This window comes from Ziziphus jujuba, chromosome 2, assembly GCF_031755915.1.
Source record: "Ziziphus jujuba cultivar Dongzao chromosome 2, ASM3175591v1".
In the NCBI taxonomy this organism is placed as follows: domain Eukaryota; kingdom Viridiplantae; phylum Streptophyta; class Magnoliopsida; order Rosales; family Rhamnaceae; genus Ziziphus; species Ziziphus jujuba.
In genome coordinates, this window is record NC_083380.1 from 7989031 (window position 1) to 8013323 (window position 24293).

The 24293-nt window shown below is 33.5% G+C and overlaps 5 protein-coding genes across 5 annotated transcripts; 1 reads left to right on the forward strand and 4 right to left on the reverse strand.

Moving 5' to 3' along the window:
- Positions 1 to 653: 653 nt before the first annotated feature.
- On the reverse strand, positions 654 to 3797 carry LOC107418063 (acetylornithine aminotransferase, mitochondrial). Its single transcript, XM_016026731.4, has 3 exons — positions 3141 to 3797; positions 1856 to 2290; positions 654 to 1488 (listed from the first exon to the last, which is right to left on the reverse strand). The coding sequence occupies exons 1-3, from the start codon at positions 3567 to 3569 to the stop codon at positions 955 to 957; spliced, it is 1398 nt and encodes a 465-aa protein (XP_015882217.2). The 5' UTR covers positions 3570 to 3797; the 3' UTR covers positions 654 to 954.
- A 2013-nt stretch (positions 3798 to 5810) lies between these two features.
- LOC107418077 (uncharacterized) lies at positions 5811 to 7145 on the reverse strand. The gene has a single exon (XM_016026748.4). It carries the CDS (start codon positions 6518 to 6520, stop codon positions 5954 to 5956), a length of 567 nt encoding a protein of 188 aa, XP_015882234.3. The 5' UTR covers positions 6521 to 7145; the 3' UTR covers positions 5811 to 5953.
- A 136-nt stretch (positions 7146 to 7281) lies between these two features.
- Positions 7282 to 12043, reverse strand: LOC107418070 (peptidyl-prolyl cis-trans isomerase CYP59). Its single transcript, XM_016026740.4, has 15 exons — positions 11888 to 12043; positions 11386 to 11493; positions 11015 to 11119; positions 10795 to 10912; positions 10611 to 10661; positions 10445 to 10536; positions 10229 to 10328; positions 9880 to 10002; positions 9709 to 9786; positions 9510 to 9556; positions 9344 to 9399; positions 9134 to 9174; positions 8850 to 8955; positions 8244 to 8376; positions 7282 to 8153 (listed from the first exon to the last, which is right to left on the reverse strand). Exons 2-15 carry the CDS (start codon positions 11481 to 11483, stop codon positions 7427 to 7429), a joined length of 1875 nt encoding a protein of 624 aa, XP_015882226.3. The 5' UTR covers positions 11484 to 11493; positions 11888 to 12043; the 3' UTR covers positions 7282 to 7426.
- Positions 12044 to 13663: 1620 nt separating this feature from the next.
- On the reverse strand, positions 13664 to 15378 carry LOC107418076 (vinorine synthase). The gene is made up of 3 exons (XM_016026745.4): positions 14899 to 15378; positions 14738 to 14810; positions 13664 to 14595 (listed from the first exon to the last, which is right to left on the reverse strand). The coding sequence occupies exons 1-3, from the start codon at positions 15173 to 15175 to the stop codon at positions 14172 to 14174; spliced, it is 774 nt and encodes a 257-aa protein (XP_015882231.3). The 5' UTR covers positions 15176 to 15378; the 3' UTR covers positions 13664 to 14171.
- A 1718-nt stretch (positions 15379 to 17096) lies between these two features.
- On the forward strand, positions 17097 to 21379 carry LOC107418082 (uncharacterized protein At4g15545). Its single transcript, XM_016026753.4, has 10 exons — positions 17097 to 17749; positions 18603 to 18671; positions 19074 to 19127; positions 19244 to 19307; positions 19435 to 19509; positions 19774 to 20031; positions 20289 to 20334; positions 20427 to 20505; positions 20609 to 20744; positions 20999 to 21379. The coding sequence occupies exons 1-9, from the start codon at positions 17453 to 17455 to the stop codon at positions 20699 to 20701; spliced, it is 1035 nt and encodes a 344-aa protein (XP_015882239.1). The 5' UTR covers positions 17097 to 17452; the 3' UTR covers positions 20702 to 20744; positions 20999 to 21379.
- The last annotated feature ends 2914 nt before the right edge of the window (positions 21380 to 24293 follow it).

Sequence of the window (24293 nt, forward strand, 5' to 3'; positions counted from 1 at the left end):
TGACAGATGGATGGCACAAGGTGGCAACATGTGGTTCGAACCCACCAACTAACACTAACTGGGACCTAACGAGCCCACCCCAATTCCCAGCCTGGTCCGAACCACTCGTACTCACCTTGCCTAACCAACACGTTTGCTTATAATTCCATCTATTTTCATGTATATCCTTTTCTAATTTTTTTAGGTTCATTGAATTTTCATTATTTTGTTCTTATCATTTAACAAATTCTAATTAAATTGCATTAAAAACCTTTTTAAAATCTCCTTCTATAAATTGATGCTTTTTAGATCATTTTCATGTCCATTATATTAGATAACTTCTAGAAAACTCATTCTTTATCCTGTCCAATCCATAATATATATATATTTGTACAGCAGAACTAAAATTATTATAATACAAATAAATGTCACCGAAATTAAGAATGTTATTTAAAATAAAAATAAAAGGAGTAAAAAAAACGACTTTACAATTAAGAATCCTGATTTTTCAAAACGTAAGATATTTCCAAAATAAATTATACCTACTCCTTTAGGATGTTTAAAGAATTGTAGAAATTTTCTCCCTAATTTTGAAACTTGCATTTATAGCCTTACCAATTCAAAAATAAAAATAATAATAATAATAATAATAATAATAGTAATCAATAAATGTATAATGTCCAAGAAGAGAATAAATTACCTCATAAACCATGGCATTGTACTTCACAATAACATTAACTAGATACTTGAAATTCAAAGAGATACAATGAGTTTTTGAAAGGATTATACCACCAAATTGTGGCCTTGCTACGATAAACAACCTCCTCTATCATTAACTTCAGACTGAACTACAAGACCTACAGTTGATGCCAATACAGGTCCGAAGATTCAGAAGCAAAACACCCTAATTTTATTATTTTTTTTTATTTTTCTTACTAAATGCTTCAAATCCCTTTATCTCCTCCTAAGTTGAGCCTACTTTTTTTCATCTAGCACAAGCAAGGCTTGGTACAAAATATCAGCTGCTTGACTAAGCTCATCCTCTGTTATGATCAATGGAGGTACAAGCCTCACTACATTACCTTTTCCCGCAGTTAAAACTAGAAGACCAGATTCTCGACATGCATCCACAACCGGTGAACCAGATACATCCAACTCGATTCCGATGATCAATCCAGGACCACGTATTTCTTTCACATGTGGGTTCCCTCCCAGTTTCTGCTTCAAGATCTCTTTGAAGTGGAAACCTTTCTTGGAGACGCTGCTCAGGAAATCAGGTTTTGAGATCTTATCTAGTACAGCAAGAGCAGCATTGCAGACCAGGGGTCCACCAGCAAAAGTGCTTCCATGATCGCCATAAGCTATGGCTGAAGCAATCCTTTCAGTCAGCAGTACAGCTCCAATGGGTAGGCCACCAGCTAGAGGCTTGGCTAGTGTCATTATATCTGGGAATACACCATAAGCTTCATGGGCCCATAGGTAACCAGTTCTGCCCAAACCACATTGAACCTAACAAGTAAGAAAGGAAGAACATTGTACATTAGAAGGACAAAACTTTGATCTTTTTTGCTACAAACAAGCAGAATTTGTAAGCAAGAGCAAAAACGATATTATTTGTATGAGAAGAAATCCTCACAGAAGGTGGTTGATCAAACAGTATTGTGCATCATTACCAACAAGAATTCAAATTAAGGACTGACCAGACTAAAAGTTGTTCCTCGTTTCCAAGAATGAGAGAACTAAAACAGATGCAGTTTTACTTTCTGATGTAACACATTGGGTGCTAAGAAAACCAAGCTACCTTATAAAAACCTTAATGAACAAACATAAAGATATAGAACTACTGGAAATCATTTTTAAACAAGTGGCTCATTACCTCATCAAACACCAGAAGAGCCCCAGCTTCATCACAAGCAGCACGTAAAAATTGCAGAAATTCCTTTGTTGCACTATATATGCCACCTTCACCCTGAATGGGTTCCACAAAAACCGCTGCAGTTTTACCTCGTTGAATCAATTCTTTTGTAGCTTGTATATTTCCATACTCTACAAATGTCACTCCGGGCATGACAGGCTCGAAAGGTGATCTATAATGCTCTTTGCTTGTCAAAGCAAGAGCACCCATGGTCCTGCCATGAAAGCAATTAGAGAAAGCTATGAATTCTGTGGCTGGCCTTTTTACATCAAGATGCAAGTTTCGTTGAAACTTTCTTGCAAACTTAATAGCTGCTTCATTTGCTTCTGTTCCGGAATTTGTAAAAAACACACGATCAGCAAAAGAAGAAGCTACAAGACGCTCTGCAAGCTCTACCTGCAGCAATATTAAAATGAGCCTGTGAAAAAACAGGGGAAAGACATCTACAACTTTGGACAAACGACCTAACTAGGAAATGAGGATAAAAAAACAAAGCATGATAGTACAAGAAAAATAAGCCATTGTTATTGCTGACAACATTTCCTACTAGAAAAGACAACAAAACAAAACCACAATCTCTTAGTCAGCCTATTAATGTGAGGAACCTAATTCATCCGGTTGTTTTAACAGTCTGCATGCTCGAATAAGTGGCATTAGCAGCAGAACAAATGATCAATAAGGAAGTCAACCATTGGCATAATGCCACTATCATCACGACGGACTGCAGCCCAAAGCAAAGTTAGCTATAAGTTTGACAAGCTTTCTAAATTGATTGAGTTGTACGGCTGCAGTACTAACCCAGAAACACGATTTTCATTTCAGTGAACATTTAAGACCATAAAACATACAAATGAAATCCCCAGACCTGATGCACACTAGAACCCACCTGGAAAACTCAATATGAACTTAAAGGTGCCAAGCAACGAAGTTCTTCCACTCCTAAGAACTAAAAAGGAGCTATAGCTTTTACTTCCTTTATAGTTTTTTCGCTAAAAATACATCTACAAAATATGAATTCGCTCATTATTTGATGAGAACTGATGCAATACCGTTTGGGTTCCAATTGGATAAAAGCCTCGTTCAACCAAACTCAACCTACCTAAAAATTGCCAAAAGCCATTTTTAAGCTAAAATACCATTTACCCAGTTCATTAAAACAACAACAACTTTTTTATCCCTTCCTTTCTTGGCAACCAAACAAAGTCAAAATCAGAAAAATAACAAGTGCATTAGTAAGTGGCCGAACCTGAGGGAGGGAATAGTAGATATTGCTGACATGAGTGAGCGTATTGGCCTGCTCAATCACTGCCTTGAGCCAATCTTCATCTCCATGGCCAAGCGCGTTCACCGCAATCCCAGAACTCAAATCCAAATACTCTCTCCCTTCGACATCATACAGTTTAGAACCTTTGCCACTCACCACTGCTACCGGAGCTCTCGCATACGTACCCACCAGATACTTTGCCTCCGCCTCAATCACCTCCTTGCTCGTCAAAAACCCTAATTTCTTCCCCGCATTCTCCGGTGCTTCCACCCCCACGCTAACGCACGTAGTCGGCGCCCTCTGACCGTTGATTCGGCAGAGCTGCGACGGTTCTCGACCAAGATTGAACCGGCGGCGGAGACAGCTCGATTGAGAAATGGGAGTCTTTAGAGAAACGTAAAGGGAGCTCATTTTCGGACCCAAAATGTTTTCTTTCTCGGGTTTTTAGGCGGTGGAGTGGCTGCTTGGCTGGAGAGAAAATGCAGGAAAATTAGGAAAACGAGAATCTCGCAATTTATAGAGTACATTACTTGGCGGCCATGTTAGCAATCAGCTGCTAGTAAACAAAAGTGTGCTGTACGAGGCCACAGTTTTGAATTTTTTTTCTTTTTTTTTATTTTTTCATTCAAAGGTCATCGTTCTTGTGTGCATAATCTCTGACGTTTAATTGACTGTTCTTTAATCTTTATACATGAAAAAGAAAATATGGTCCGCTCCTGAATTTTTTAATCCCAAAAATCAGTAAAATCACTTCAAAATACTGATTGAAATTCAAGAGTCTCTCCAATTAAAAATTGCAATTTACCGTTCCATTTTCAAAATTTGACTTTGTTATAAATTTTTAACAAATGACCATACCAATATCAAAATTTAGTATAATTATTTTAATAGTAAATGTTAAAAAATAACACTGTTAAATTTTAAAATTTATTTTAATCAAATTATGATATCCAAGTTAAAGAGAATATAAGAGATGAGAAATATGTAACCCATAATTAAATATCTTTCAATTTTTAAAATTTTAATTTAATTCCATACATATATGTATGTTAGCAACTTTTTGATATTGAAATTCACTAGTAAATTTTACCATAAAAAATACAATTAGCAAATTTTGTATTCTTAATTGAAGTTGAATAGAAACTATTTATAGCATTTTGGCATGTCATTGGATATACTCTTTAGTTTTTGAGTTTTGACCATTCAATTGGTAGTCCTAATAATAAATAGTATAGTATATGTTCTCTTTTGCTTTTTCTTAATTGATATTACACTTTATATTATAATATGCCTTTTCAAGGGCAAATAAATCTTAAGTTATATTGGAGAAAGAGGTATAAATTCTCATTAAAGATAAATGGTTGTTTAAAATTCTCAAATTACTATTATTGTTTAGCATATTTTTAAATCACCCTTTTTTTTTTTTTTTTTGGTTTTGGGATAAGTGTAGTGCAGTTGAATCTTCTGTGATTTTAACTCTCAAATTTGATACTGATTATCACTTCAAAATTGAGAGCTTGAGCTCATAAAATTTTGTTTTTAAGATTAAGCTTTTTGAATAACTATGTCAGGCTGCTAATATAATCATTGAACAAATCTAATGGTCATTGAAGTTCTAATGATTTGCTCCGGCTCATCAACCATGATAGATATGGTTCTGTTTGTGTTTTCGCACAAGATGAGTGAAATATAAGATGTTTTTGCTTTCATCTCATTATTACTACTAGTTCTGTCTTCATTTATATACTTAATTTTATTTTGTTTTTTTGTGAGAAATAAAAAAATAAATTAAAAAAAAAAAACAAATGAAAGGACAACAAAGTACAGAAAACAAAAACCAATGGACAAGTTAAACTTACAAAATTAAAACGCTTTGGTGGGATTATCCGAGAACTATGATTTTGAGTGTAAAATGAAAACCTGTGTCTAGCCTCCATGTCTTTGCTTGGCTGGAGAGAAAATGCAGGAAAAGGAAAACGAAAATCTAGTAATTTATAGAGTAGTTGAAAAAACGGTTGCTAAAACTGTTCATTACTTGGCCACCGGATTAGTACTCAGCTACTAGTAGAGTAGGCTATACAAAGTCGCAGTTTTTTATAATTTTTTTTCTCTCTCTCTCTCTATATATATATATATATATATACACACTAAAAAAAGAAAAAGAAAGAAAATATGGTCAGGTCCTAAATTATTTTTAATCTAAAATCACTTGCAAATATTGATTAAAATTCTTAGCTTTGAGTTTTGACCATTTATTTTGGTAGTCCTAATAAATAGTATAATATATGCTCTCCTTAATTTTTTTTTTTTTTTTGATAAATAGTATAATAGGCTCTTTCTGATCTTCGGAAAATCTCGGACGAAAATAGTCCAAAACAAACGTAATGACTACGGTTTTTCAGAATATCATCATCTATTATATTCAAAGCACAATAACTTAATCACTTTTTCTTTTTTTTCTTTTTTCTTTTGGGTCCCTTTCTCTTCCATAGGATTATCTCTGTCCTTTCTTCAAATTCCTCATTTTCCTATGGGCTTGTTAATTGATTTTTGTCTTGTATTCTTTGTTGTCCTTTCCTTGCCTTTTTTTTTTTTTTTTTTTTTTTTTTTTTTCCTTCCTTTCCCAGAAGAAAATAAATAAATAACGAAGCAGTGCTAGTAATTAAATTATAATGCAGCATAAAAGATTATTTTTATTTTTCACTCATCTTGTACAAAAACACACAAACAGGACCATGTCAGTCATGGTTGACGAGCCAAACAGCAAATAACTAGAACTTCAATAATAATCACCATTAGAGTCGTTCAATGATTCTATTAGCAGCCTGACACAGATCTTCAAAAAGCTTAATCTCAAAAGCAATTTTATGTGAAATTTTCTTCTTGAAGCTCACAATTTTGAAGTGACAATCAGTATCAAACTTCAAAGCCAGAGTCACAGAAGTTTCGGCTGCATCATACTTACCACTTTTCAAGCTGGTAATGGCTGAATTCAGATATTTCCTTGCAGTGGCATAGTCTTTGCTGCAATTTTGAAAAAGATTCACTGTAGATTTGTCTTTAGAAACGGCAGCAATCTTTGACATGTTGTTTTCCAATGCATCAATATGGTCGGTTAGACAGTTCATTAGAATGATGGCAATTCCTACTTCATCAGCAATTTCAGAATGAGGGTCGGATTTAAGGCACTGAATGCAGCTTTCAGGTACCTCAGCTACATGGCAAACAATTGCTATCAGATTGTTGTTTTCTGCTGCAACAAGCTTAGAGAGTTGGAGGAAAAATGGGGATAGAGTAAGAACACGAAGAAGAAGAAGAAGTAGAAGATGAAGGTGAAGATGATGATAACGTTGATGAGCCATTAGCAATTCTGAGAGAAAGCTATTTCTTGAATTGATGACGGTGATGATGATTAAAAAGCAAGGTTCCAAGCAGTTTAATTAGCTTGAAGCTTTGTGAGAAAATGAGAATTATTTATTATATGGTTGGGACGGATAGAGATACTAATCAGTAGTTTTTTTTTTCTTTTTTCTTTTTTTGTCTTGTTGTTGAAATTATTTGAATTTTGAAAACCATTCGTTTAATTAGAGCATGTAAAGCATTCAAAAAGTGGTTTATGCAAATCTGATTTTATGGAAAAAAGTTAAATGGACCATTTGTTATTCCTAATATTCCAAGACCATCTTAGTAAGAGACTGGTTTTTCTCTGCTTTGGTCAGTACCGGTCAGAATCTACCAAACACTCAGGTTTGTTTTTGCCACTTTGTAACATATACTGTCACTTTCCTTCGTGCAATGTTCTCAGCATTAAATTTTGATTTCATGTTGTAATTACCAAATCAGTTTATTATTATTATTATTTATATTATATAATATTTCATCAGTTGGTACCTTAAATTCGATGAAGTAATACAATGACTAGATTTCTTTGAGTTCTTAATAATTTGTTAACAATGCGACTCATCTATGGTGCACTAGTATGTAGACGCAAAGAAAACCTTCAAAATACTTTTTGAATGCATTTTATACTCGAACACCAGCTCCTCAAACTATAGTTTGCTAATACAATATGACATTTTTCTTAAAATCATATTGGATCTGAGATATGGTTGAATGATTGGGATAAAGTAAAAATTAGTTTTCATAATTCAGACAAGATCATGAATTACTCAGACAAGATCTAAATCCCCAAAGAACAAATGAAAAAAGGAAATAAAATGTTAGATGCAAAATGGCACAACCATATACAGAAAATAAAATTCATCATTTCATCTCCTTTTCTCAGCCCGATGACTTCTCTCACGATCATGATCATCACTACCACCATTGTCTCGCCTTCTACGTTCCCGCTCTTCCCTCCTGTCTCTGTGACCATCATCATCATCTGTACTTCTTTTTCTGTGAAGTGATTCTTCTCTTGTTTCTCGACGATCACTATCACCATCTCTGTTCCTCTTCCTATAATCTCTATCATCCCTCCTATCCCCATGGCTACTATCATAATCCACCCTTCTCTTTCTATGATCTCCATCCTTCCTCTTTTCAGCTCTGCTATCATTATCTGCACTAGTCTTGCTATAATCTCTGTCGGTACTCCGTTCCAGGAGTCTATCAATATCTGCACCTTTTCTATAATCTCCACCATCCCTTCTTTCTGCATGACGACCATTTTCTCCATTTCTCTTCCTATAATCCCGCTCATTTACCCTGTCATCATCTAAGTCTCTTCGTATCTCCCTGTGCTTTTCTCTACTCTGCTCTTCATGGTAATCTCGACTACTTCTACTTCCACCATGTCGACTTTCTTTACTATCTCGTCCCAATTCGTCCCCTCTGTATCCTCTACTTCTGTCACTCTGCCTGTGCCTATCACTTGAGCCTCTCTTTTCTCGATCCCTATGACTTGAGTCATCTCTATCATCTCGATCACGGCCCTGATGTCTCTTCCCTTGTGTTGGACTTTCCGAAGGGCCTCCATCAAATACCATTTCATAACTAGAATAAATAATTCACAGTCAGAGAGCGAAAGAGACAGAGAAGGATATAAGAGATATTTATGACCACGTAACATGCAAGACTACCAACCTAGAGTTGCCTCCACCATGCTGCAGGTTATCATCCTTTAACACATACTTCTGTGGTTGCTGCCCGACAACAGGACCCCCAGTGCAATCCTTGGCCATGTGATCAGAAGCACCACATTTGAAGCAGCCATTTCCTACATCCACATAAAAATGTTACAGGAGACTTCTGATGCTAAAGTTAAATTACAATTGAGATGGGCTGCATACTAAGTTTCAACTAAACTTGAGTTTCATTTGAATAGGCATAGTAATCACCATATCACAATGGCTTATATAACAAAGAATCAATATCAGCATTTGCTAAATCATAAATTCTCAAATCTTTTCAATTCTGTAATATCACTGGATAAATTTCACCCCAACTAACTCGTATATTTGAAGCAAAACAGGAGCTTTGTCCATAGCACAAAAAATGCCCCAAAAATATTAGTTGAGCCAAAATAAATTGTACATATCCTTTTATAAATGTACCTAGCAGTCTGAAAATTTTGCTGATTACTTCTGTGTACTCGTTTGATGTGTTTTCTTATCATATTACTTGGTAATTGTCAGCTGCATCATGGAACATAAGAATCCTAGAAAACATTGTGCTAATTGCATTCCATACCTTTACCCATTTGGTGATCTTTGCGCCTGTACTGTGACCACAGCTTTGAAACACTTTGACTAAAATCCACATGTATTCTACGGTCATCAATCAGAGCATTATCCATCTGCCATTAGATATTTGATAAACCAAAGAGAAAAAAATGAGATCTTCTCTAATTATACCCCCAAAAAAAAAAATAAATAAATAAATATCATCGAGCAAGCATATTTGAACTACTACCACAATGGGGATGTAAAGAAAAAATAGATTCAAGAAGGTGGTTTTCATCCTTCAGCATATACCTTGAAATAAGCTTGTTCGCATGCCTCTCTAGTCTCAAATTCTGGCATGACGTATGGCAAATGAAGAGATAACATCATCATAAATTTGACACTACTCTAAAATATAGGAATTGCTATTCATAAACTGGTCAAGTGAGAAAGCATATCAAGATAAATAAGATTATAGAAAAGGGTAAATCTTGATTAATGACAGAAATAGACCCCACTCACCGATGAAAGCGTAGCATAAACTGTCTCCAGTCTTAAAATCACGAATTACTTCAGCCCTGTCATCATTTACTTGAGATTAGATATGCATCTTGCAATTATCCAACCAATCAAACCAGCAAAGTTATTGATTAGTAAATTATAGGAAACAATATCTATTTCTACTCACGACAAAACAGTTCCAAAACGTGAGAAAATTGTATGCAAATCCTCATCCTGCATTAACAAATGAACCATTAAACAGCACCTTATGATCTCAAGAAGCAAAATAAAAAATGTCACCCATCTGATTTCAGAATACGTACAAACCAACATGAGTCTGCATAAAATATATTTGTATGATACAATGAGGAAAAAAATTCACTCACTTCAGTAACCGGATTCAGTTTACAGACAAAAAGCACATTATCAGGAGGCTTTATCTCTGCATCAGGAATATCCCCAATCTGTAATGCAGATAAGAAATTAATTTGTCAAAATGGAAAGTCACATTTAAAGCTAAAAATAGCAGGAGTAGAGTATAAGTATCAGAAGCTTACACTCTCAAGTACAACAGCACTAGAACGGGCTTCCTTAGCACGTAGAACCTCTTCAAGCTCAGCTGCACCTATTTGCTCATCAAGAGGCACCCAATCATCTTCAAGGCGTACATCACCATCAACCTATTACAAGATAGATAAGTTGTTACTTTAAAGGAAAATGTTAAAAGGGGAGAGCACCAAAATGATTCTATTTCATTTTTTGGCATTTCAACTGCACAATATTTCATTTGCGTTGTTAAATTATTACATTTCAAGAGTAAAAAGAGAGTAATCATTCTAACGCACCTAATAATTCATCCATCCTAACTACTGGTAAATAATATACGTATCTACAATCAGCAATTACCTCGTCTTTTGGTTTTCCTTCTGGGGATGCATCAGGAATCAACTCAGCTAGCTGTGATGGATCATCAAAAGGATCATCCAGTATGTAGGTGTGCTTGATTCTGTTCAAATAAGGAATTGGAGAAACAAATATTACAATATTAAGATATAATTAAGTGTTTCAAACTTGAGACAAACTATGTGTATATCCAACAGATCCACAGTAAGAGGAATGAACCGGATATTTTTGAAGGGTCTTCCATTCTCATCTACATAAGCCTCATTAATCCTTGTTAAAGCATCAAACCCTTCTGCTACTTCACCAAAAACCTGCAGTACTCTTATTTGTTATATATAACTACACTTCCAAATAAAAAAATAAGTCTATAGGCCAAGAGACTCACAGTGTGCTTCCCATCAAGATAATCTAGATCATCTCGCAGTGTAAAATAAAACTGAAAACAAGGCCACGTAAGAGCTCATTATTGGGATATAATTAAAAAATAAAAAATAAAAATCAGAACGCATAAACCTGCAAACTAAAACAGGATTACAGTTCAACTGCTTAATCCTTTATTTTCATTATACCTGAGAAGCATTAAGATTCTCTCCAGCACTAGCCATGGCAACAGTGCCTGTCTTAGCATGCTTCAAATCAAGATGAATCTCATCACCGAAAAAGCGAGCCTGATCGCCATATAGAAATCTGGAAAAATAAATAAATAAATAAATTAAAAAAAAAATCGTGTAAACTGAATCACCTCCAGAACCAATCAGGACACGCAAACTTAAAGGTTCAGTTTCTTACTTGTAAACTGAATCACCTCCAGAACCAGTCCCAGTTGGATCACCAGTCTGTGCTGTAAAATCCTTCTGAACCGTGTGAAATAGACAACCATTGTAATACTTAATTCTGAATTTAACAAAAGAGAGACAAAATAAAACAACATATTAATGCAAGAAAAAAAGTTCATGTAGGCAAAATTATATATTAAGGAGAAAAATAACTGCCACGCATCTGTAACTTTTCTTTCATAACTTTATCAAACTTAGGAAACAAGTACTTTCCCTGAATCAAACATAAAGAAAAAAGAAAAAAGCCATAAACTTTATTTTATTTTCCTACATATTCTAGTGAAAAGAAAAAGAAATAAAGGGTTAGCAAATAATTATACTCACTTGCAGAGCTTCAAGAAGTTCTTAGATGTTAAGGGGCACTTGTCCGTAAACAAATCCACAACTATGTCCCCTAAGCTCGTGACTATCAGCACTGACATTCTCTTTCTTCTGGAAAAAAAAACATGTACCCAATGCTCAATACAAGTCGAAATTCGATATTAAATCGAGGAAAAAAAAAAAACAAGTAAATCACAGTTTGCTTATAAAAGGAAAATTCCAACATCCCATTTTTCTGGGTGGGTGTGAGCTCCCAAAAAAAATAAAAATAAAAATAACCCAATAACTAATCAGGGAAACAAACAACCAGTAATTGAATTCTCAACCCAATAACTAATCATAGCAGCGCGCTCCCTTTTTTTTATTTTACTTTCCTATCATCCAAACAACCATTAGAAAGGTCATTGCCCCAACACCGGTGCCAAGAACACGATTGAGTATACATGTCTGTATGAGAGAGAGAGAGAGAGAGAGAGAGAGAGAGAGAATTAGGGCTTTAACTGACCTAAAAGGCCTCCGACAACGACGACGTCGTCAGTGAAATTCCGGTGGCGAGAGGCAACGAAAGAGGAACTGAAAGTGCATTCACTCTGTAGATTGGGAAGGCAAATTAAATTCGGACCGCCCGGGCGGGTCAACCTCGAAAGTTCGGAGTTCAGGCCTGTCTGGATAGCCCATATAACTTTGGACTTAATTGTAAAGGTTTCTTGTATAATTATATCTTGGGCTGGACATCAAAATCAAATCGGGTCACACTGAAAACGGATCTACAAGACCAAAATTTAATTATTATATATATATATATATATATTTTTTTTTTTTTTTATCATAAAACATACATGATTAAAGCACTATGGATTATATAGTAAACACAATGTGATGGGCAATTGTATACAGTAATATGTATCCGTGTGTTTCTTACTTTACTTTATAAGGCTGACCTCAAAGAAACAATTTATAAATAATAGTTGTTGAGTAAAAAATATTTTGAGTGAAATGAAGAAACAAAATAAGTAATTATAAGATGGAGAACTTTCTATAAATCATAATTTGGCACTATACTATTATAATAAGAATAGATGAGAAGGGCCAAATTGACCCCTATTGGCTACCTTTTCATTGTTTTGAATGTGAGACTCGGGATAGTGAACCTTTGGGAACTCCCTGAGTCCGAATCAATATTTTGTTCTTTTTTGGTTTCAATGGAAACTCAGTTCAGCAAAAAAAATAAAAAAATAAAAAAATAAAAAAGAATAGACGAGAAGGGAAATTGCATGCATATGTATGTATATATATATATATATAAATTGCATATTTGTCAAAAAAAAAAAAAAAAAAAAAAAAAAAAACTGTCTCCCTGTTCCTATATGCACAAAAAACATATATCGAGTTTGAAAATTTTTTTCCTTTAAATTTTTTGCCAGAAAAATCTAAATGATTTTTTTTTTAATATTAATAATAAATAAATTTCTAAGCTGAATTAATGAATTGAAATTAATTTGTAGATGAAAATGCATAGGAGAAGTAGAAATATGGAGATTCCATTAATATGTTTAACTATATATATATATATATATATAGAGGCATACAAAACATAATGTTTGAGTCATGATTTGTTAAAGTCTGGTCGATTATTAATTTGAATAGGATTGATTGTGAGATCACAAAGTGATGAATAGGCTTGTGAAATTTCCAGTTTTTATTAAAAAAATTAAATAAATAAATAAAAAAAACCATCATTCTCCTTTCTTTTTTTTTTTTTTTTTTTTGGGGAACACATGGTAATTTAACTGTTTATCCTTATAAATTCATTTTTACTTTTTAGTAGTGATGAAGTCTCAATCGTCAATTGTAAGCACCTGATCAATTAGGTTTTCATTAATCTGCAAGTAAAGGCCATAATGCCGCAACAACTATAGTTTATATATGGCAAAAAGCCAAAAAGAATTAGAGTCCAACCGCCCAGCATGTTTTAGGACATTAATTAATAATTAATCAAACACACAAATTCATTTCCAACATAAAATTTCAAAATAATAATAATAATAATTACAAATTTAGGAAAAATTTTGAAGTCAGAGACACCTAATTTATATACGAGACCATCATAAATATTAATTTGGAATAATTACAAATTATTCTACATGACTTTTTTTTTTGTTTTTTTTGGGGGGGGGGGTGGTGGGGGAACACAAAAAATACTCAATTCATATTCCTTTTCTCTTAATTTGCCAGTGTATCACTTCAATTCCTGTTTTTTGCACAACCAAGAACAAGAATATTTAGCCTAAGAGGAATTGATTATTATTATAATTGAGAATATAAACTCAAAAATTATCATCAGAAAATAGCATTAGGATTTACAGAAGCAAACTCCAAAAGCCCCTCATCACGTTCAAAAATGGCCATGACTTCAGGGAACAAAGAAACCCAATCTTGAACACCATTTCCACATTTGGTATCTTCCAAAACAACCAGATTTACTGGCGATAAAACTCCATTGCTAACCCAAATCGGATTTCCACACTCAAAATCCATTTCGTACAGCGGAAATTTACACCAGCTTGTACAACAATGTGAATTATCCAACCCTATCCTCTTCATCATTTCTTTCCTCTCATTCACACACTCAAAAACCATTGAACTTCATTCATTTCCTTTTGAGTTTTCTCGCCTTTTCATTGAAGAACTCTGTCGTTTCTTTCCTCATCTTTGCAATCAGCTCATGGAACTCCATATCTTTTTGTATCAGAACAGGAAGCATCCAGAACGGATTGCCCATTGAGTTATCAGACAGAGGAGGTACCATTCTTTTCAGCAAATTCAAAGATTGAAAAAGCACTGACTGTTTCGGGTTCGAGGATTTCGATGATGTTCTTGCTGCAGAGATTATGCATTTGAGTATAAGAGCAACAACCACTTCGACCCGTGAGAAGAAGTAGCTGCTCTGTTTGTTCTGTTTTCCTAACTAATATTTCAGGAACAGAGGAAGAAGCTTTGGATTTCAGAGCAGCTATTTTCGTAGCATCGAATAGAAGCTTCGTTGTTATTCGGTTTACCATTGAAATACTAACGGCCGGCAATGGAGGCAAGTCTTTTGGGGGCAACAACGATGAACCAACGAAATCCGGAAGCACAGCCGTTTCACCGAGTCCTCTGGCTATGGCGGACCAGCTCTTGATGAAAGTGACAACCGAAGATAGGTCGCAAAACCTGTTGAGAAATGCATAAACCTATCTTTTAAAGCTTTTGAAACAAATGGTAATATAAAAAAAACGAATCGGATTAAAAAATATATATAAATGAAAATAACTATCGACTTTTTTGGGAGAAAGGCTAATTTGGATATAGAAACCTGTGTTGCAGACAAAAGCTGATCGCTATTCCTTTGCATTCGAACATAGTAAGCTGAACAAGAAGCATTGTTTCTGCAGATAACTCCATTGTTATTGAATCTGGATTTTCCCAGAAAACCCGGAATTATGTGGTTGATTTTAGCTTCTACAAAGTAACCACCTTCGTCGTTGCAATCGATGGTCGATGTGTCTTTGAATCGACCACCAAGTGGGTAGAAATGGGTTAAGGTTTCCGATAATGATCTCTGCAAGCTGCGAGACTTTTCCAAAGGATCATAATCTTCTTCAGGGCTTGAAACATAAAAGAAAACGATTCCTCCATAGTGTTCATTCATGAACCGATAGAGAAGAGAAAGTTTATACTCTCTAAGATGATTTGGAGTTGGTGAGGCTGGTGTTATTATGTTTCTTGATAAAATCTCAACCTTCATTTCCATGATCTAGTCGAGAAGAAAATCACAAAAATTGAAAATACTCTTAATTCTTGAGAGTTTAATTTAAACTATTACACGCTAAGTGTGACTATAATATCTTCTATTGATGACGAGGACTAGAGCTTGATTATGGATTTAGATTTATACTAATGTATTTTAGTCGTTGGATTGGTCTGTAAACATGTTCATATGGGGCAAATAGTACAGGCAAAGGAACAGTGAATAGAAATACTTGTCCAACATAGAAAAAAGCCATTCTTCCATTTGGATTAAGCTAGTAATTTTTGTCCTTGATTATAAAGATAACAAATTTTTCTACTTAAAATTAATAAACTAATCAATTTTTATTTGTGAGATATAGTTAATTTTTGTCTTCTGTTGCAACCTTCAATTCAAGTTGCATATATAAACAATAGAACTAATTAATATAATAACATTTTTTTCCCTCTATTGAAATAGACTCCGAGATTGTAAAAACATGGTTGACAAAAATTATTTCACCAAAAAAACAAAATAGTTGACAAAAATTGGTGTTTACTTTTGTGGGTTGTGAGTTCTAACAATTAGTGAAGAAAGTGAAAGTTTTTTTATTTGATGCAGTAACATATTTCTCTGTTTTCCTTTTATTCATCCTCTAATTTACCTGAGATTGTCCCCAAAAAAAAAAAAAAAAAAATCTCAAGTCTATTCATTTCCATGGTTTTCTTCACTCTTTAATTTGTTGTAACGGCGAGTTGGAAAACAGAGAAGCTCTGTTTTTCACTCTGCATTATGGAAGTGTGTAGTTAGGAAGATAGCTTTCTCCAACTTCAAACTGATTGAGCTTGAGTCCATTGTCCGACTAAAATATTTGAAATTGAAAGAGAAATATTTATATTATATAGTATTAAAACAAATAAATTGAATAAACTATAGAATTGACTAAATTAAGCTTTCTGGAAGGTGATGGCATTATTTCATGTCTTGTGGCTTGGCAATCAATTTGCTTGCTGCTGCTACAGGCATATACCAAAATCAGTCTGTTGACTATAACTAAGTTCCATTCACAAAAACCATTCATTGTTATCATCGATTTTTAATTTTTACTTGTATGGGGAAAAAAAAAAAGTTGTTTTTCCCCTTAGTCTAGTTATAATATACAATTGACCATGCACTTCACATGGTACTCAATAATTTGAACTTTGATTATAGATCAACTTGGTATAAGCAAGTTTATTGAAATAGACCCTGTTTTTATTTGTTTATTTCTATTTTTATGAGTAGTGCCTTTATTAGCCAAAGAAACACATAGAGGAAACAATCAAGAAACAGAAAAAAGCAGCATCCAAAATTAAGAAATAGAAAATGGGACATGGAGACGGATAATTTCAGAATGAATTATAAACACGCAGCTATGATACAGTTGTAGGAAAAACAAATTTCATATTAAAATTGCAGATCAATTTTTAGAGAATCCTATAACAGTCCATTCTCAATCAAACAATGACATATCATTTAAATACTTAAAATAGGATAAGAGCAGCCCATAAAATTGTGTAAGAGTCATCACTAATTATTATTAGTGGTTGATTTAAATTTGACAGTTTACAAAGCTGTCTTTCTTATCCAATCAGAACTTTAAACAAACAATATAGTTTTATATTTTAATTATTTGGATCAAATTCCATTTCTGCGGCCCATATTTCTTTGTAGGAAGGTGATCCATTTGACAATGGGCCTTAAAGTAAGTGGGCCATTAGATAAGGTTGTGTTTGTTTGTGTGCTCAAATCCAAATCCAAAGAGAGGTGGAGGGAAAAACGTACAAATTTCAAACTAGGAAAGCAACCCCTAAGACAAAAGTGCGCTCCAAAAAAAATAAAATAAAAAAATAATCGCAATTTTTCCAAAGAAAATAAAGAAACCAAATTTTATTCAAAATAATAATAATAATAAAATGAATGAAAAAATGTCGTTCCCTAGCCTATATCGGTTTGTCCGAAGCAGTTTTTAGTTCTTGTAAAACCCCTTTAGAGAGACATTTTATCAAACACCTGCAACACCACCCAACAAACAAAGAAACAAAAATCGACCACCTCTTCGTATTCCTCTATTTTATTCTTACCTAATTACGCTGTCAAAACCCTAAGCCTGCCCAAACACATTGTATACATTCTACTTATATATACATGTATATATTTGGTAGAGAGAGAAAGTTTTAGAGAGAGAGAGAGAGACAGAAAGAGAGAGTTTTTCTAGAGAGAGGAGAGAGAAGGGTGGGGTTTGGAGGAGGAAATCGGGGGATGTCGCAGACCGGTGGGAACGGTGTTGTTGGCGGTGGTGGGCCCGATTTCCACCTACCGGACGAGATCCTTTCGGTAATCCCGACGGATCCGTACGACCAGCTGGATCTGGCTCGGAAGATTACCTCCATGGCTATAGCTTCAAGGGTTTCTAAGCTCGAAACGGAGACTGGGAAGATGAGGCAGATGCTTTACGATAAGGATAGGGTTATCCTCGACCTCGAGGATAAGCTTTCTCGCCTCCAACATGCCCACCACGACGTTGAGTCCCGATTGAAACTCGCCCTCGATGACAATGTAAGTCAATTTTCTTGCTCTTTTTTTTTTTTTTTTTTGGGCGAGAAAATTGAGGAAAAAGGGAAATAAAATGAAGTAATTTACTTTTATATTTTTTTGTTTTGCTCGGGGGGAAAAATGAGGAATTTTGGCTTGTGTGATGCTGAACTGGTGCGGAACTAGGATTGAGGATTGTTTTTCACAAAAAATATCGGTTTGATGCCTTAGTTTGTTTTATTGGTTGGTAGGTAAATGGATGAATTCGAGAAGAAAACACAAATAAAAATAATATTAGATTAGGGTTTTGCTTTGTTTTTTAAATTAAAAAGGTGATTTTTTTTTGTCCTAAGTGAATAGTGTTACATTGGGGTTCTATTTAGAGAATCAAAAATGAAAATTGAAGGTTGGCAGATATTTGGAATTAGAAAATGAAAATTTGCTGTTTGGAAGGTCTAATTGCTATTTTGATTCCTTGTTGTTCGGAATTCAGGGTTCAAATGAACATACGCACTATTAAAGAGAGCAGTGATGGGTAGAAATTTTGGGTCTTGTCAGTTTTTCCTTGACACACAGCATCCAAGTGTTTTGAAAATTTATCAATCCCTCCAAGTCGCTGTTGAACTTCTTTACAACAATTAGTGGTATTATGCTTGAAAGTATGTAAAATTTTGTTTTCTTTTAGTCCCCCAGTAAAAAAGCATAAACAACGAAAGGAAATAGAATGGAAGTCATTTTTCAGTTTTTCAAATCGATATGCTTGTCAACTACTGAAGCATGACCTTTTGAATTCTTGTAAGTAAAATGGGAACTAATGGAAATTTTGTTTATCTTTCCTTCTTTTTTTTATTTTTTTATTTTTTGGGTTTTGATTAAGATGAAACTCTCCAAAGAGCGGGATTCATTGGCAATGACAGCAAAGAAACTAGGCCGTGATTTGGCAAAGGTAATATTTTTTTCCCTAGATATTATTATTATTATTTTTTATTTCATTTATTTATTAAAAAAATCAATGCTCTTCCAACTCAAAAATAGTTTAGTAGAATGCTTGGAAAGTTAAATTTTGGAAGTTCCATTGACTGAAAAGACAGCTTTGGATTTCAGCCAACCTATGTATGTCTAGGTTGTTCTCCTTTTCCTTTCTTCTGGTACAAATATGGCTACTCTCCATCACTAAATGTCTGAACTCATGAGTCGTGGGTCATGTTTACCATCATCTCGTTCCTCTTCCTGCGCCTCTAATCTCTTTGTCATTTTCCTGGTTATTTTTCAATCCGGTTTGATGCTGACTTTTCAACCTTATCTTTTCAATTTATTTTAATTATACTATTTTATTTCTTATCCACAGTTGGAGACATTTAAGAGACAGCTGATGCAGTCACTAAATGATGACAATTCATCTGTAAGATTTTTGTGGTTTACCAATTCTAAGTGTTCATATCTTTTCTGATTGTAATTTGTCTTATGCTTTTCTAATGTAACTTAATATTTGTATTGCTAACTTTTTTGTTCTTACAGCAAGCTGAAACTGTTGATATTGGGACCTGTGACCAATCAGTTCCCAAGGCATATCCTGATAAGGGTATTCCTAAACTCTCTACAATTTTTCAAAACTCTATGATAAAATATATTTGGCAATTGTATCTCTAAGTTGAAAGGGTATTTGTTTTTTTTAATTTGGTCAATGTGCATTTTTTTTTCTGCTACAGATGATGGGATGAATGGCTATGTGGGACCACATTCCTTAAGCAGTTCTACAGAAATGGGAAACTCGATCGATGAAGGTATTTGGACTACTCTCCTGTCCATTGAGCTTTGTTCATGTCTGTTAGTGGCACCCATTAGCATCCCATTAAATAATGGCAATCATATTCTATCTTATATACGATTATCCATAAGGATTTTCTTCCTGGTTTTTTGCCCAATGCTTCTACAAGATTCATTTTTCCACTCGCACCTAGTGTAAAACTTTATGGTAAAAAATTAAACAAAATTATGTGTTTCTTATTAAGGTTTTATTTGTATGAAAGCTAATTTTTGGTCTACAGCCTCAAGGAATGCTGGACATAGGTTTTCTATAACTCCGTATATCACACCACGCCTTACTCCAACTGGAACTCCAAAAATTATTTCTGCAAGTGTATCTCCTAGAGGATATTCTGTTGTTGGATCTCCCCAGCAAGTGTCTGGTACCAATTCACCCACAAAAGTCTCTTATGATGGACGAACTTCACTGTCATCATGGTATCCATCAAGCCAGCAGTCATCTGCAGCAAACTCTCCTCCTCGTGGACGTTCATTGCCAGGTTTGGATGAGCTTCACTGTTTCAGTAGAGTATTGGGAATATATTTTGGAATGATACAGGAACTGTTGATTCACCTTGTGCCCTAATTGGTGCATTGTTGTAACTGTTTAACATCCTTACTGCTAGTAAACATTTCCTTATGTTACAAAATTACAGTCTGGTAGTTGATTGTGATCATTTAAAATATCATCCTTTTATGGTGTATAATTTCCTTTTGCCATCTATAATCCTCATTGTGTGCACAAAAAATTGTGTAGGGCGAACTCCTCGAATAGATGGCAAGGAGTTCTTCCGTCAAGCCAGGTAGGCTCTACTATTTCACTAAATTTATTAGCTGATATACGTCGTAGTTATGGAGCTCACTCTTAGACTGGTTGAATATATCTGTAATTTAGGAGTCGCCTATCCTATGAACAGTTCAGTGCTTTTCTGGCTAACATTAAGGAACTAAATGCTCAGAAACAAACCCGAGAGGTATATTGTTTTGAATTCTCTATTCTTTGCTGTATTGATGCAATTGGATATACTGCAGATTAATTACTTAACAAGTGAGTTCTTGGTTCTTATATTATTTCAGGAAACTTTAAGGAAAGCAGAAGAGATATTTGGGACTGATAACAAAGATCTCTATCTATCATTCCAGGGATTGCTTAATCGCAACATACACTAGAACTCAAAAAGTTATTGTTGCTTGAGATGATATTTTATAAGCGGTAAGACAATCCTTATTTTTTTCTCTATATCTGTTTGTCTCTCTCTCTCTCTCTCTCTCTCTCCCTCTCCTTCCCTCTCAGTTCACAGTGAAGATTGTGAACCGGGTGATAGTTTTAAATTGATTTGGACCTGGTCTATCTAGCAAACGAATAAAAATCTTGCTTACCATACTGATAGGTTTTAATTCTTTTTAATAAAAATATATATTGTTTTGTTATAATCGATTGCAAATGGATTGCGGATTGTTTGGCAGGTTGTGGATGTTATCTTTCATAGCTGCTCTGAATGGATGGATTATGGTTCTTTCTCTGTGTTTAAATACTTGTAAGATCGGCTTAAGTGGCTTACAATACAGCAAGCTAGAGTAGGGTTTTGTAGGCTTTGATTTGTATTATTAAATGCAGGTAGGCTGTGTATATAATTGCTTTATTATTATTTTTCTTAGCATAACCTGCTCGGTTATTCAAAGCAAGTTGGTTCACTTTTGCTTTTCAAGGTTATAATTTCTTGTAACTTGCAAGTAATGAGGGAATTATTTCAATGCATCAGATTTGTACTCTCAAGCATATATAAAAAAAAAAAAAAAAAAAAAGGTGAAACGAAAAAAAAGATATGTTGTGCTTTCTCTTTCTCATACTTGATGCATTTCATCGGTTAAAAGTTCCTTTCTTTCTCTCTCTCTCTCTCTCTCTCTCTCCCCCATCCCTCCTTATCTGGAATGTTGAAATCAGATTTGAGCTAATTTATTGTATTGCCATTTATATACCAAAGTTAATCATAGAATAGTTTTATATTTCATTAGTATATATTTGTAGGCTAAAAGTTGAAGAAATTACCCATGGATTGATTGAAGCATGGACAAACAAAAATGTTGATGGAAATAAAAGGTGACTGAAAGGATAATTGATTAGTGATTACCATGGTTGAAAAGACATGAGCATTATTTTCCTGTTTCTTTGGATGTATTTTTGAGTAGCAAAGTTTTATGTGTATACGGAAACATGTGAATGTATGCCTTGGTTCTGAGACATATCGAATAATTAAAGAGCCTCTCCTAAAGATGCCAGATTATGATTTACAAAGTTTTTCTATGTGATATATATACATGAACAAAACCTAAAAAACGAAAAAGAAATTATATTTCTTGCGGTCATGTTTGTGTGATGTGGGCTTTGAATAAATATCTTTGAAAGAGTCATTTTGGCAGCCTTATCTGCGCTGGGAAAAAAATTCAGGTGTAGTGTAGGTGAAAGAAATGGCAAATCTAGGAAATAGGATCTGAAAATTTTGCTACTAAAAACAAAAGTGATTGTACTATTTAGAACATGGAATATTTCTAGAATGGTAAATCATGGGAAACAGGGAGGGTCCTGTTATGATCTTATGCGTTTAAAATCTGCCTAATCAGATTCACTTCTTGAGCCATTCAACATCCACCATTGCCCCATCAACATGAAATTGTTGGACCGAAGCAACCAATGATAAAAGAGAGAATTCTGCAAGCTGATTGAAGATGGTAATCCTGGTTATCTTTATGTTGGAAGTTTGTAAGGAAATAATTTATTTATCTGTAACTTTTAGAATAAAAAGAACTAGGGATAACAATTTTTAAGTTTTTGTCCTTTTTTTTTTTTTTTTTATCAATAATGATTAAAAAAAACACATAATTTTCATGTATAAGAACGACCAAAAAAAAAAAAAAAACAAAGAAATATAAGGATATATATATATATATATATATATATTTTTGGGTTTTTTTGGAAAAGCTCTAAAGTAAAAAAAATTATATATTTAGGAGCCAGACTATAATATAGTGCTAGATTTCATTAACCACTTTAGTTTCTTATAAATTATAATTATCCCCAGTAATAGGTGGTAAGAACATTACAGAAAGATAAAAAAAAGAGAATGAAAGGGAGAGATTTTTCTGCCCCCCAACATCAATATTCTTTTTCAAATGTGATTAGTTGCCAACAAATGAGATGTGGGCATTTTCTCAAATTGCTTAAAAAATGAGAACAAACAAGGACTTTTTTTGTCTTTGAAATGTTATGAAAAAAAAAACAAAATGCAAATTCTATACAATATGGGATTGAATTTGTTTGAATTATGGTTGATGAGGACCATTAATTTGATGGAGATGCAAGTGGGTTGTGGGAGGGTGATGAGGGGCTAGCTGTGGCTCAGTTGTTCGATGGGATGGAAAGGTTTATAACAGAGGCACCTGATACTGAAAGTACAGAGTGCCGCCTACAAAAATCTTCAATTCTATCTGGTTTTTCACTTTTTGTGGCAAATAGCCACAGAATAAGATAAAATTTCTGCAACAAGACTCTTCAATAATAATAAAAAATGCTATTTGCTGATGGTATTTGAAATGTTATTTTTTAATTAATTATATTTTAATATCTGTATTTTTATTAAATTGCATATTAAATTTTCAAATTTGAAAATATTCTCCATCTGATATTTAATTTATAGTTCATTTCATATTAACATTTTTTTAATTGACTAATAAAAAGTTTGAAACTTAAAAAAAATGATTATTTTTATTAATTTACAAATAAAATGAGAAAAAAGTTTGATTAATTGATTAATAAGAAAATATTCATCTTTCTTAATTTTGAAACTTTCTATAGGTCAGTTTAAAAATAAATTTAAGAATTTGATTAATGTGAAACAAATTGTTGAAGTCTCACTATGAAATGTTTAAAATTCAAAAGTTTAATATGCAATATAACCATAGTGCTATGTACTAAAGTGTACTTAATCTTTAATTTTTTAGGAATTGTCACTTAATTGGAAACATTATTAAAAGATAGTTTATAAAAATTCAGTTCTCTAAGGGACAGACATCCAATATATATATATATATATATATATGAAATCTGAATGGTAATTAAATCTTAATGGTAATTAATTAATATTCAAATATAAACCAATCAAATGCTCCATGAACTTATCATAAATATTATATAATAATAGACTAGGTTTGATTGGAAAGGCAGGAATCTTTCAAAGATAACGAAAGATTACGCAAACTTTTTTTTTTTTTAATATATATATAAGAAATCCAATTTTGAACCAGATACCCTTCAAACCCTAAAGAACAAAAAAGAGGAAAAACAAAAGGTTGCGGTCAAAGCTGTCCTATATAGTTTCGGATTCAGTTTCATGATAAACTTCATCTCCTCTCCCCCACAAGAAAAAAATTGCGTAAGGATATTTTTATGCATTGTAAATGTATACACATCCATTCAAAAAGTGCATCTTTTCAGTAAAGCTTGAGAGATATACACAAAATGAGAACAAAGTTATTGTTTATCAAATTCAACAATATAAAATACCAAGTTGGAATCCCTCCACCCTAATATTAAAATAATATATATATATATATATATATATATATATATATAGATATATTAAATCCAGACAGATAATGAAAATAATCATGATATAGGATCATATTCAAACATGAGACAAAATATCTAATTCTCTTTTTTCACTATAGGATAATTTATTTTTGCTGAAATTTTACTTTAGAATTT

Coding starts and splice junctions, on each gene's coding strand:
- LOC107418076 (XM_016026745.4), bottom strand. CDS start 15,175: ATGGAAATGAAGGTTGAGATTTTATCAAGAAACATAATAACACCAGCC. Junction 14,811..14,898: donor CATCGATTGCAACGACGAAG/GTGGTTACTTTG, acceptor AGTTATCTGCAG/AAACAATGCTTCTTGTTCAG. Junction 14,596..14,737: donor AGCTTTTGTCTGCAACACAG/GTTTCTATATCC, acceptor ATTTCTCAACAG/GTTTTGCGACCTATCTTCGG.
- LOC107418070 (XM_016026740.4), bottom strand. CDS start 11,483: ATGTCAGTGCTGATAGTCACGAGCTTAGGGGACATAGTTGTGGATTTG. Junction 11,120..11,385: donor AACTTCTTGAAGCTCTGCAA/GTGAGTATAATT, acceptor TGTTAAATTCAG/AATTAAGTATTACAATGGTT. Junction 8,154..8,243: donor CATGGTGGAGGCAACTCTAG/GTTGGTAGTCTT, acceptor TATTTATTCTAG/TTATGAAATGGTATTTGATG.
- LOC107418063 (XM_016026731.4), bottom strand. CDS start 3,569: ATGAGCTCCCTTTACGTTTCTCTAAAGACTCCCATTTCTCAATCGAGC. Junction 2,291..3,140: donor TCTACTATTCCCTCCCTCAG/GTTCGGCCACTT, acceptor ATATTGCTGCAG/GTAGAGCTTGCAGAGCGTCT. Junction 1,489..1,855: donor CTCTTCTGGTGTTTGATGAG/GTAATGAGCCAC, acceptor CTTACTTGTTAG/GTTCAATGTGGTTTGGGCAG.
- LOC107418082 (XM_016026753.4), top strand. CDS start 17,453: ATGTCGCAGACCGGTGGGAACGGTGTTGTTGGCGGTGGTGGGCCCGAT. Junction 17,750..18,602: donor AACTCGCCCTCGATGACAAT/GTAAGTCAATTT, acceptor GTTTTGATTAAG/ATGAAACTCTCCAAAGAGCG. Junction 19,128..19,243: donor TAAATGATGACAATTCATCT/GTAAGATTTTTG, acceptor TTGTTCTTACAG/CAAGCTGAAACTGTTGATAT.
- LOC107418077 (XM_016026748.4), bottom strand. CDS start 6,520: ATGGCTCATCAACGTTATCATCATCTTCACCTTCATCTTCTACTTCTT.